This window comes from Sceloporus undulatus, chromosome 2 (genome assembly GCF_019175285.1).
Source record: "Sceloporus undulatus isolate JIND9_A2432 ecotype Alabama chromosome 2, SceUnd_v1.1, whole genome shotgun sequence".
Lineage (NCBI taxonomy): Eukaryota > Metazoa > Chordata > Lepidosauria > Squamata > Phrynosomatidae > Sceloporus > Sceloporus undulatus.
Window position 1 is genome coordinate 8,576,550 of NC_056523.1, and position 10,353 is coordinate 8,586,902.

At 46.1% G+C, this 10,353-nt stretch overlaps 1 protein-coding gene across 6 annotated transcripts; it reads left to right on the top strand.

The window, feature by feature from the left end:
• The first annotated feature begins 132 nt into the window (after positions 1 to 132).
• LOC121922002 (zinc finger and SCAN domain-containing protein 16-like) lies at positions 133 to 7,853 on the top strand. 6 transcript variants are annotated; one of them, XM_042450856.1, is made up of 6 exons: positions 1,314 to 1,373; positions 2,674 to 2,725; positions 2,812 to 2,942; positions 3,489 to 3,963; positions 5,363 to 5,483; positions 7,262 to 7,853. In XM_042450856.1, the coding sequence occupies exons 4-6, from the start codon at positions 3,547 to 3,549 to the stop codon at positions 7,426 to 7,428; spliced, it is 705 nt and encodes a 234-aa protein (XP_042306790.1). In that variant the 5' UTR covers positions 1,314 to 1,373; positions 2,674 to 2,725; positions 2,812 to 2,942; positions 3,489 to 3,546; the 3' UTR covers positions 7,429 to 7,853. The 6 variants fall into 6 exon arrangements, with proteins under 6 accessions (XP_042306793.1, XP_042306789.1, XP_042306787.1 ...); XM_042450859.1 differs by lacking the exons at positions 1,314 to 1,373; positions 2,674 to 2,725; positions 2,812 to 2,942 and adding an exon at positions 133 to 693 and having other exon boundaries at positions 3,493 to 3,963; XM_042450855.1 differs by lacking the exons at positions 1,314 to 1,373; positions 2,674 to 2,725; positions 2,812 to 2,942 and adding an exon at positions 134 to 720.
• The last annotated feature ends 2,500 nt before the right edge of the window (positions 7,854 to 10,353 follow it).

A 10,353-nucleotide genomic window follows, 5' to 3' on the forward strand; every position in this document is an offset into this window, starting at 1 on the left:
AAGAAGCCTCCTCTGGGTTTTCGCCTGCTTTACCCGGCAACTGATGATGCTGCCTCCGCAGAGCCTGCCATTGGCCCAGGCTCAGGAAAGCCCCTGCCCATAAACAGCACCCCCTGCTGCTGTGGCCATTGTCCAGTTGGGAAGCCCCCCAGGGCCAGAGTATGGGGTCAGAGGGGGAACCCTCCTTGGCCCCCAGCAGCAGCAGCAGTCTTCCCTTTTGGGGGGACCTAGGAAACACCCCCACAGCTTCCCTTCCTCCCCATTGACAGTCCAGGAGTGAAGAGGAATTTTGATTCTGTTTGTGGCTTTGTTGGTGTAAAAAAAGATAGTCGGATGAACTAGACTGAGCTGGTCCTGAAGGAGGAAAAGACCACGATGGCCTCAGTGCTGGGAACAGTGGGGTATTCTGGGAGAGGACAGTCTGGAGGTTCCTGGGAGAGGACCTTGTATGGAGGACAGAGTGCCAGTGCTTCAGGCAGTTCTACTAGGAGGAGGAACTCCGCCGACTCTGCTGTCAGTGGCTGAAGCCAGAACAACACACAAAAAACGAAATCCTGGGCCTGGCCATCTTGGAGCAGTTCCTGACCATCTTACCCCCAGAGATTGAGAACTGGGTCACGGAATATGGGGCAGAGACCTGTTCCCAGGCGGCGGCCCTTGCAGAGGGTTTCTCCCTGAGTCGGGGAACAGCAGGTGAGGGCATTTCTTCTTGGAGCCAAGGTGAGCTGGATCTGGCTCTGGGCTGTCTTTTTGGAGTCTCTGATGACATCAGGGGGGCAAAGGCTGAAATGTAGTGTTACCAGGTTTGGCTTTGATAGGGAAAAGTGTGGGGAGGACCCTGAAGCATCTCACAAGAGCGGTTGTTTTAAAGCCAGGTGTGTGCTCCCTGTGTGCCAGATTTCTCAAAAGAAGTGCCAGATGGAGCTCTGGGGCCACCACAAACTACAATTCCCAGAATGGCTTCAACTGCCCTGGCTCAAGTACTATGGAATTCAGGGAGCCGTAGCTTTGTGAGACATTTGGCCTTCTCTGTCAGAGAGCTCTCTGGGGCCAGCAAAAACTACAATTCCCAGAATTCCATAGCATTCAGCCATGGCAATTAAAGTAGTGTAAAATCTGCATTAATTCTGCAGTGTGAATGCAGCCCTGTGCCATTAAAGAGGCTACTGGTCTCCTTTCCTTTCCCACACACACACCTTTTCCTTTTTATTTATTTTAAATAAGCAAATAAAATTTAGGCCAAAGAGGTTGCCTGGCAACAGCCACTTCCGGTATTCCCTCTAGCCCTCTCCCGGAAGTCTCTATGCCCCGCCCCCTTCTCCTCCCAAGGGGTTTGAGGAGAATCCCTGATGCGCCCTCGGCGTCAGGCAAAGGTGAGTCCTGAAGGAGGCGGGAGAAACCACCCAGAAGAGAAAAGGGGGGGGCGAATAGAACGTTGAGGAGCGGGGAGCTCTCCGCCTTTCTGAGCCAGTGCTCCCCCCGCAGTCAAGTGGTTCATGCCATCCATCCCTCTGCAGCAGCTGCTTTCTTGCTTTCTGCTGAACTGTGCATCTCTCTGCTCTCCTTGAAACCCTGGGATTTCTAGTTTTTTACACCTGGCTGAACGAGACTACATGTGGAAGGGATCTAGGAGTCCTAGTAGGCCACAAGTTGAACATAAGTCAGCAGTGCGATGCGGCAGCTAACAAGGCCAATGCGATTCTAGGTTGCATCAATAGAAGTACAGTATAGTGTCTGGATCAAGGGAAGTAATAGTGCCACTCTATTCTGCTCTGGTCAGGTCCCACCTGGAATATTGTGTCCAGTTCTGGGCACCACAATTTAAAAACGAAATTGAGAAACTGGAACGTGTCCAAAGGAGGGCGACTAAAATGGTGAAGGGTCTGGAAACAATGTCCTGTGAGGAAAGACTCAGGGAGCTGGGGATGTTTAGCCTGGAGAAGAGAAAGTTAAGAGGTGATATGATAAACCTGTTTAAATACTTGAAGGGATGTAACATTGAGGAGGGAGCAAGATCTTCTGCTCCAGAGAACAGGACCCAGAACAATGAATGCAAGCTACAGGAAGAGATTCCACCTCAACATTAGGAAGAACTTCCTGACAGTAAGGGCTGTTCGACAGTGGAACACACTCCCTCAGAGAATGGTGGGGTCTCCTTCCTTGGAGGTCTTTAAACAGAGGCTGGATGGCCATCTATTGGGGATGCTTTGATTTGGATTTCCTGCATGGGAGGGAGTTGGACTGGATGGCCCTTGCGGTCTCTTCCAACTCTACGATTCTATGATTCTCTGACAGAGATTATACCCAGGGGTAGCTGTTTTGGCCATACAGCAAAGTACAGTCACACCCCAAATCCTCAAAACAGTGACACTTTCTTCACTGAGGCTGCACTGCAGAATTAATCCAGTTTGAGACCGCTTTAACTGCCTTTGCTCAATGCTAAGGGTTGCAGACACATGGGAGGCATCCACACTGGAGAATTAATCCAGTTTGGATGTTAAATTCCCTGGACTTTCAGACTTTCCTAGTTGGCCAAAGGCAGATGTGCCAGCCTACAAGAGATACCCCTTCATACCATCTGAACTGGTAACAAAAACACCAAAATGCAGGCCTAGGATTGATATCTTCAATTCTTTTTCTCCTGCATGGTTTTCAACACCTTGCCTGATGAAGAAACCAGTGTGGAGCTTTGAAAACTTGCAACCATGTGTTTTTGTTCATTTTGGTAGGTCCCATAAAGGTATCACTGTTTGGTGGGGTTGAGGTGTTATTACACAAAGAACTAATTAGGGATTTGTGCTCTATCACAAGGCTTGAAATTGCTTCGAAGTGGAAAACTCTGAGCTGACTCTGACTCTATCAGTAGAGTCTTGGATGAAACATCTTTGGGATATTGCTTAAGTGGCAAAATATTATCTTCCTGTTTTTGAGATACAAATGAGGTCAGACAGACCCTATTTGTTTGAGGGAGGGGGTTGGCAGTTTGGTTTACTTTTATTGACTGTATTTATCATTCAACTGATTTTGTTGCTCCTCACTCCTAAATCGCATTATTACTAGGAAAGATTCATGGCCCTTGGGGTTTGGTTCCAGGGCCCTCCATGGATACCAAAATCTGTGGATGCATTGTAAAATGATGTCCCTTATATAAAATAACAAAATCAAGGATTTCTTTTTGAAATGTGTATATTAAATATTTCCAAGCCATGGGCAGTTGAATCTATGGAGAAAAAAATCCATGGATATGGAGAGCTGACTGTATGGTGAGGATTTCAAGATTGAGTTGTGCTTCCTGTATCTTGAAAACTGGAATTTGAAACACTGGTATTTGTTATTTTATTGTTGTGATTGTTTAAATAAAGCACAATAAAAGGGTTTTTCAAGTTTAAAAAAGGCACTTCCTTTTTTTAGGTGCATACAGAAGCACACACAGTTTCTGCTACATGTGGTTCCAAGCTAACACCCCATTTCCCTTCCTTTGCCTTAAGAAAGAAATTGGCAGGCCTGCAAGGAGATCCTTTGAACCCCTTTAGAGGCTGAGTGGAGATGGAAGAGCCAGAGCCAGCTGGCCCTGAGGCCCAAAGAAGAGACCACGATGCCATTGGTCCTGGAAGCAGTGGAGCATTCTGGGAAAGAACAGGCCAGAAGGACCTGACCAAGGAAACTGCTAGCTCTGAGGTCCAGCGCCAGCACTTCAGGGATTTCTGCTACCAGGATGCCAAAGGACCCCGGGAGGTTTGTAGGCAAATTCACAACCTTTGCCAGCAATGGCTGAAGCCAGAGAAGCACACAAAGACTCAGATGCTGGACCTGGTAATCCTGGAGCAGTTCCTGGCTATCCTTCCCCCGGAGATGGAGAGCTGGGTTCGAGAGTGTGGGGCAGAGACCAGTTCCCAGGCTGTGGCCCTGGCAGAGGGTTTCCTCCTGAGTCAGGCAGAGGAGGAGAAGCAGATGGAAGAAGAGGTGAGAGCATTTGGTTTTGATGATCTCATATCCCAGATCGGCTCATATGGGGTCTGCCAAATAGCCTGTACCTGAGTTAGGATCCCATTGTTAATTAATAATTTATTTATTTATTGTATTATTTTAAGTATCCCAAACCTGCCTAGATACCATAAAGGCACCAGATAGTACTTGTATGGCTGATCCCCAACAAATATCAGGTGCTGTATTCTACATTTCAGAGGAAGGAACTGGCAAAACCACTGCTGAATATTCCATGCCTAAGAAAACTCATGAAATTCATGGAGTCACCAGATGTAGGGTATTTTGAGCTGTGATCATACCATATGATATATCATTTACCACTAATAAAGTTTATAGAATCATAGAGTTGGAAGAGACCCTAAGGGCTATCCAGTACAGTCCTGCCATGCAGAACCACACACATCAAAGCACCCCTGTCAGATGGCCATCCACCCTCTCTGTTTAAAGACCTCCAAAGAAGGAGGCTTCACCATATTCTGAGGAAGTGTATTCTTCTGTCAAACAGCTCTTACTGTCAAGAAGTTCTTCCTAACATTTAGGTGGAATCTCTTTTCCTGTAGTTTGAATGCATTGTTCTATGTCTTGGTCTCTGGAGCAGCAGAAAACAAACTTGCTCTATTCTCAATGTGAAATTCCTTCAAATATTGAAACATGGCTGTCTTGTCCCTTTTTAACCTTCTCTTCCCCAGGCTAAACATACTCAGTTTCCTAAGCTACCCATCATAGTCATGGTTTCTAGATATTTTGTCATTTTGATCACCCTCCTTTGAATACATTCCAGCTTGTCAATATCCTTGTGCTCCTTATGCTACATATCCTTATGCTGCAGCAGTCATGTGTGTCAGTGTCCGGCACCAAAAGAAGCCTTGAAAAGGCCTGGGACTACACCCAGTTCCAGACAAAAAGAACAACAGTACTCTGAAGAGGGTCTCACCTTAATCATAATCATTCAGGGTCAGACTGGTGGGGTAAGAGGTGGACCTGCTGGTATTTGGGTCTGAGCCTATTGATGCCTTGAAAGGTAAGAATGGCCCTATACAGAAAGGCAAAATAAAGCTGCTTTGGGTCACTGTAGAGGTATGCTGTTTAAGAGTCCATAAGCTGCAGCAAAGCTGTGCACTAGTCCTTAGGACTGGATTGTGGCTTTGGTGCAGCTTCCAGGCTCTTAGTACGCATGCATTATTTAATTAGCATACCTCCAAAGTGACCTGAAGAAGCTTTATTTTGGCCTGTCTGTATGGGGCCAATCAGTACCTTAAGTGAAGCTCAGAGGCAAATAGGGTCTTTCAGCAAATTACTGCCCTTGACCCATGCTATTTATTTCTTTTTCTTATTGTTCCTTTTCCTGTCATTGATCCTTTTCCTCTTCTTTCAGATGGAGGTGGAATTAGGCAATGCAGACATTGCGTTCGCTGATCATGCACCATTGGACACCCATCAGAGGACAGAGATAAGGCAGATCAAGCAAGAAAATGGCAAAGGTGCTCCATCTCTTGGTAGGAATAGCTGATTACCATATATGGTTGACTATAAGTCAATTTCACGTTTAAGTCGAGGGCAGGTTTGTGGGCCAAAATTATGGATTTTGATATGACCTGTGGATAAGTCGAGGGTAAACCTTCAGGGTACGTAAGAAAGCATGGAAAGGACAAAGCAAAGGAAAATGATGCCAAGGAATGAACAAAATTTTGGCAGGCATAGCTGTTTGTGGTCAACCTAAATGGATCAGGAGGGGACTATGATATATGGCATCTATGTGTTGTAGGGTTCTGAGTGAGCTGCTGCAGCAGCAAAAGATCACTAGATGGTGCAAATGTCACTCTAAGCAATTCCACTGCTTTTTATAGTCTTTTTTTCCCTGGAAAGGCAGCTGTTTTTACTCAACTCTGCCTTGGCCCTGACTTGGTGCTGCAAATGTTGAGTCTTGCTAAGGCAAGGGCTGTAATAATGCTTGGGGAGTGGCTGTCAGCCCTTCTTCCCCACAATCTGCAACCTGGCTGCCTGTGAAGCCTGCAGTGTCTGCTTTCTGTCATGCCTCTTCTTTTATCTCATGCCTATCTCACATCATTTCCATCGGTGCTCCTCCCGTCCCCCTCATCTATCTCACATCTTCCTCTGCCCAGTACATCCTGCCTTGAGGAGGGCTGCCCCATGGCTCCAAGCTCTGATATGATAGCCCTGTTTAAGCATTTAAAAAGGTGTCATATTGACGGAGCAAGCTTATTTTCTGCTGCTTCACAGAATAGGACCCAGAACAATGGATGCAAGCTACAGGAAAAGAGACTCCACCTAAACGTTAGGAAGAGGTTCTTCAAAATAAGAGCTGTTTCACAGTGGAAGACACTCATTTGGAGGGTAGCAGAGCCTCCTTCTTTGGAGGTTTTCAAACAGAGGCTGGTTGGCCATCTGTAAGGAGTGCTTTGATTGTGAGGTCCAGTGTGACAAAAGGGGATTGGACTGGGTGGCTCTTGGGGTTCTTCCAACTTTATGATTCTATTCTTTCCTCACCACGCCTGTCACGATGCATCTTCTTCTCAATACCTTGAGGCCACTTTTTACCTTAGGAACATTCAAAGATTACTTATGAATGAGACTTGCCCTACATCCACCCTTAATACGCTTTCCTTAAATGAATAAGGGCTGGGGTCCCAGTATCCTCCTCTTACAAGTTTCTTTCTATCTGCAGGAGATCCGTTCCCCCCCCCCCCCGCCCCAGCAGATAGCACAAAACACAGGACCTTAAGTTCTGTTCTTTTCAATGGGCACATGCTCTCACTCGTGTCGCCACATGTACACTGCCCATTGAAAAATCTGGGGCTTGCTGTCTGCAGAAGTTCAAACTGCAGATGACAAGCACGCAGTTGGTGCGGGCACGCTGTAGTATGTTTTCTGTGTTTTCATTGTTATGAATTCACTGAGGCCAGAGATCTTCTTGAAACAAAAAACGTTATTCATTCTGCTGGGCCTTTCTGTGGCTTTTGATATCATCAGCTGTGGTATCTGTCTAAGCCACGTCTCTAGAATGAGACTTGAGGTCCTTGTTCTCTGGTAGTTCCAGTCCTCCTTTGAGGGACAAATTCAGATAGTGGTGCTGGAGGATTCCTACTTGATCTCATGGCCATTGGCTTATGTAATCCCTCAGGGCTCAGTTTTGTCTCTCGTGCTGTTTAACATCTATATGAAACCACTGGCATAATGATCTGTAGTTTTGGAGTTGGATGTCACCCATATGTTGGATACCCAATTCTGTCTTTCCTTTACATCCATTTCCAAGGAAGCTGCCTCTGTGCTAAGTCAATGTCTGCTGTCAGTAATGGACTGAATGAAGGCAATAAAAGTGAAGATTATATCCAGACAAGACAGAGGTGCTCCTGGTCAGTTGTAAGGCAGATCAGGGAACAGGGATTCAGCCTAGGTTGGATGGGTTTATGCTACCATTGAAATCTCAGGATCGCAGCTGAGGTGTTCTCCTGAATTCAACTCTGAGCCTGGATGTCCAGGTTTCAGTGGTGGCCCGGAGTGTGTTTGCACAGTTAAAACTGATGTGCCAGTTGTGTCTGTTCCTTGAGACATCAGATCTGGCTACAATGATGCACACCTTGTTTATAACTTATTTGGATTACTGTAACAGACTCTCTGTGGGGTCTGCCTTTGTCAACTGTTCGCAAACTTTAGCAAGTCCAAAATGCTGCAGCCAGGTTTCTGATCAGAACAAATAAGAGGAAGCATATAGCCCTATTGATGAAACAACTCCACTGGCTGCAGATCCATTTCCAAACATAATTCAGAGTGCTGGCTGTGACTTTTAAAGCCTTACACAGCTTTGATCCTAATTATTTGAAAAATGGTATTTCCTTATATGAGCCTGCCCATGCTCTAAGACAGTGTTTCCCAAACTTTGGTCTTCCAGTTTGGCCTTCAGCTCCCAGAGGATAAGTGTCATGTGGGGGAAGAAGTTCCAGGAGTAAGGGGCACAAGCGGAAGGAACGAATTAGGGGGGGGCAGTGGTAGGTCCCCACAGGTGGATCAGAGACCATGACGTACCAGAGCGGGGGTGCGAGTAGGAGATGATAATGCTAAAGAAAGGGTCAGATAAGTAAGAGGGGCCAACACATGGAGGGCTTGAAAGTCAGTAACAAAGATTGTACCCGGGATGCTAAAGGGGAAGGGGAGCCAATGGAAGGGAGTATAAAAGAGAGAAACATGTAAAAAACGGCGAGCGGATGATGACATCCGGGCAGCTGAATCTGCCGATATTAAAAGGATAGAGGTGTGAAAGAGGAAGCCCTGGTTAAAGGAGTTTACAATAAGATAGTCGCGAGAGCACCGAGGGGCTATGGGACTAAAGATCTTGGCGTAGAGAGTGAGAGGAAGGACGGATCTTTGGCATGTTTTGGAGAAAGAATCTACAGGTCTTTGCGGTGGTCCTGGAATCTGGGGAATAAAAAATGACAGAGAAGATCAAAATTAAGCCAATAAACTGCGGCTTGAGAAACCGGTTTGAAATAAAGTGTCCGTCGACAGAAACGAAAGGAAAATGAAGGTGGGTGTAAGAGTGAAAGACGAGAAGCGTCAGTCGATTATACATGTTGATCTTCAAGCGCCTAAAGCGCCGGCATCCATGAAGAGATTGCAGTCGAACAAGAATAAACCTTGCTGTTTTTAAGCCCAAGTCGAAAGGTCAAGGGGTGGAGAGATACAGCTGAGTGTCATCGGCATACAAATGATAGGAGAAACCAAAATAACGATAGTGAGATTTACCTAGAAACAGTGGGTATAGAGAGAACAGAAGGGGACCCAAACATAGCCTGGGGAACCCAACAGAACGGAACGATGATGAAGTCTGAACCACCCTTGACCACTGCAAAAGATCGTGTCTGAACAAGTAATGATTAAACCAGTCGAAGAGGCAGAGTCAGGGCGAACCCCAAGTCAGAAGTAAATCGACCAGGAGACAGTGATCAACAGTGTCAAAGGCTGCAGACAAAATCGAAGAAGATGAGAATAGAGTAGAGGCCATTTGCCTTGCCACAAGAGATCATTTGATTGAGATATCTTGTTGAGGAGCCGTCTCCTGTAGATTGGTGTTTCCGTGGGTCGGAGCCAATTGGAAATGGGGGGTTTGTTGTAAGGACAGGTGGCATCCCATGTCAGTATACCTGCATGTATTTGGAGTCCCATATTTCAAATCTGGACCAACATGTTCTTAAGGTCCCAGGATGACCTTTGGAGTCCCAGGTGATTTCCCATGAGAAAGGAGCGGAGGCTGAGGATATGGTTATGGCTCAGGTAATGCTGCAATCCAAGCTCAATGGGGGCTCTGACTCCTTCCTCACCCCAGGCCCTTTGCCTTTCCTCTTGCACCAGGAACAAGGAGAAGCCAACTCTGGTCCACTCCCTCTGCCCTCTCCAGCCAACAGCCCTCTCCATCAGACATCCGGGGGCTGTCTCATCCAATCACTGCTTTTGCCCAGAATCCCAATGTCGATTCCTGGGTCATAGAATCATGCAAAACACTATGACGTATTGCTCCTTTCTTGAGTATAGCCCAGACTATTTGGGAGGCTGGGAGTAGCTTACAAACTTTAAATTAAAACAACAAGGGTGTGAATATATATATATATATATCAGATCTCTGTGTCAGATTTATCATATCAGAAATATATTGAAGAATATATCTAAAGAGATCCTTTGAGTAGTTGGCAGAATGCCGTTCCTAGCCTGAGTCTCCTTCCTCAGATGCATTTGGGCCAAAGGCAAATGTTATTCTTGGGTCCACATGCCTCTGACGAAACCTAGGGAAGCTCTTCCTTCTCCTTTGAGCTCAAAGGGGCTCCAAGGCCTTCTCTTGAGCCCTGGTTTTAGAAACCGACAGAGCTGTGTCTCTGGACTCTAAGAACAGACCTTCTCTCTCTCTCTCTGTTTATACATATAATATAATAATAAGAGTAATAAAATAATAAAAGTATTTGTATCCTGCCCCTCTGAGAACAATTGGGGGGGCTAACAAGTTAACATCTACTACCTCTCTCAGAGTAAATATTCATGTGTGTGTGTGTGTGTATAATATTATAATATATATATGTGTGGTTGATGTAATACTGTAATGAGAATATATAGGTCTCTTTCTCCCTGAGTCCCCCTCCTTCCTTCCTTTCCTCTTCTTCCTCCAACGCCCTTTCCAATGACTTAAGCCTAGGCCCTTATCAGACGTGAGAACTGGAACTCCAACCACAAGCCATCCCAAAGGAAAGATCCTGCTGCCAACGTCTGCCTTCTCCTTTGAGGCTCAAAGGGGCTCCAAGGCCTTCTCTTGAGTCCTGGTTTTACAAACTGACAGAGCTGTGTCTCTGGACTCTCTCTCTC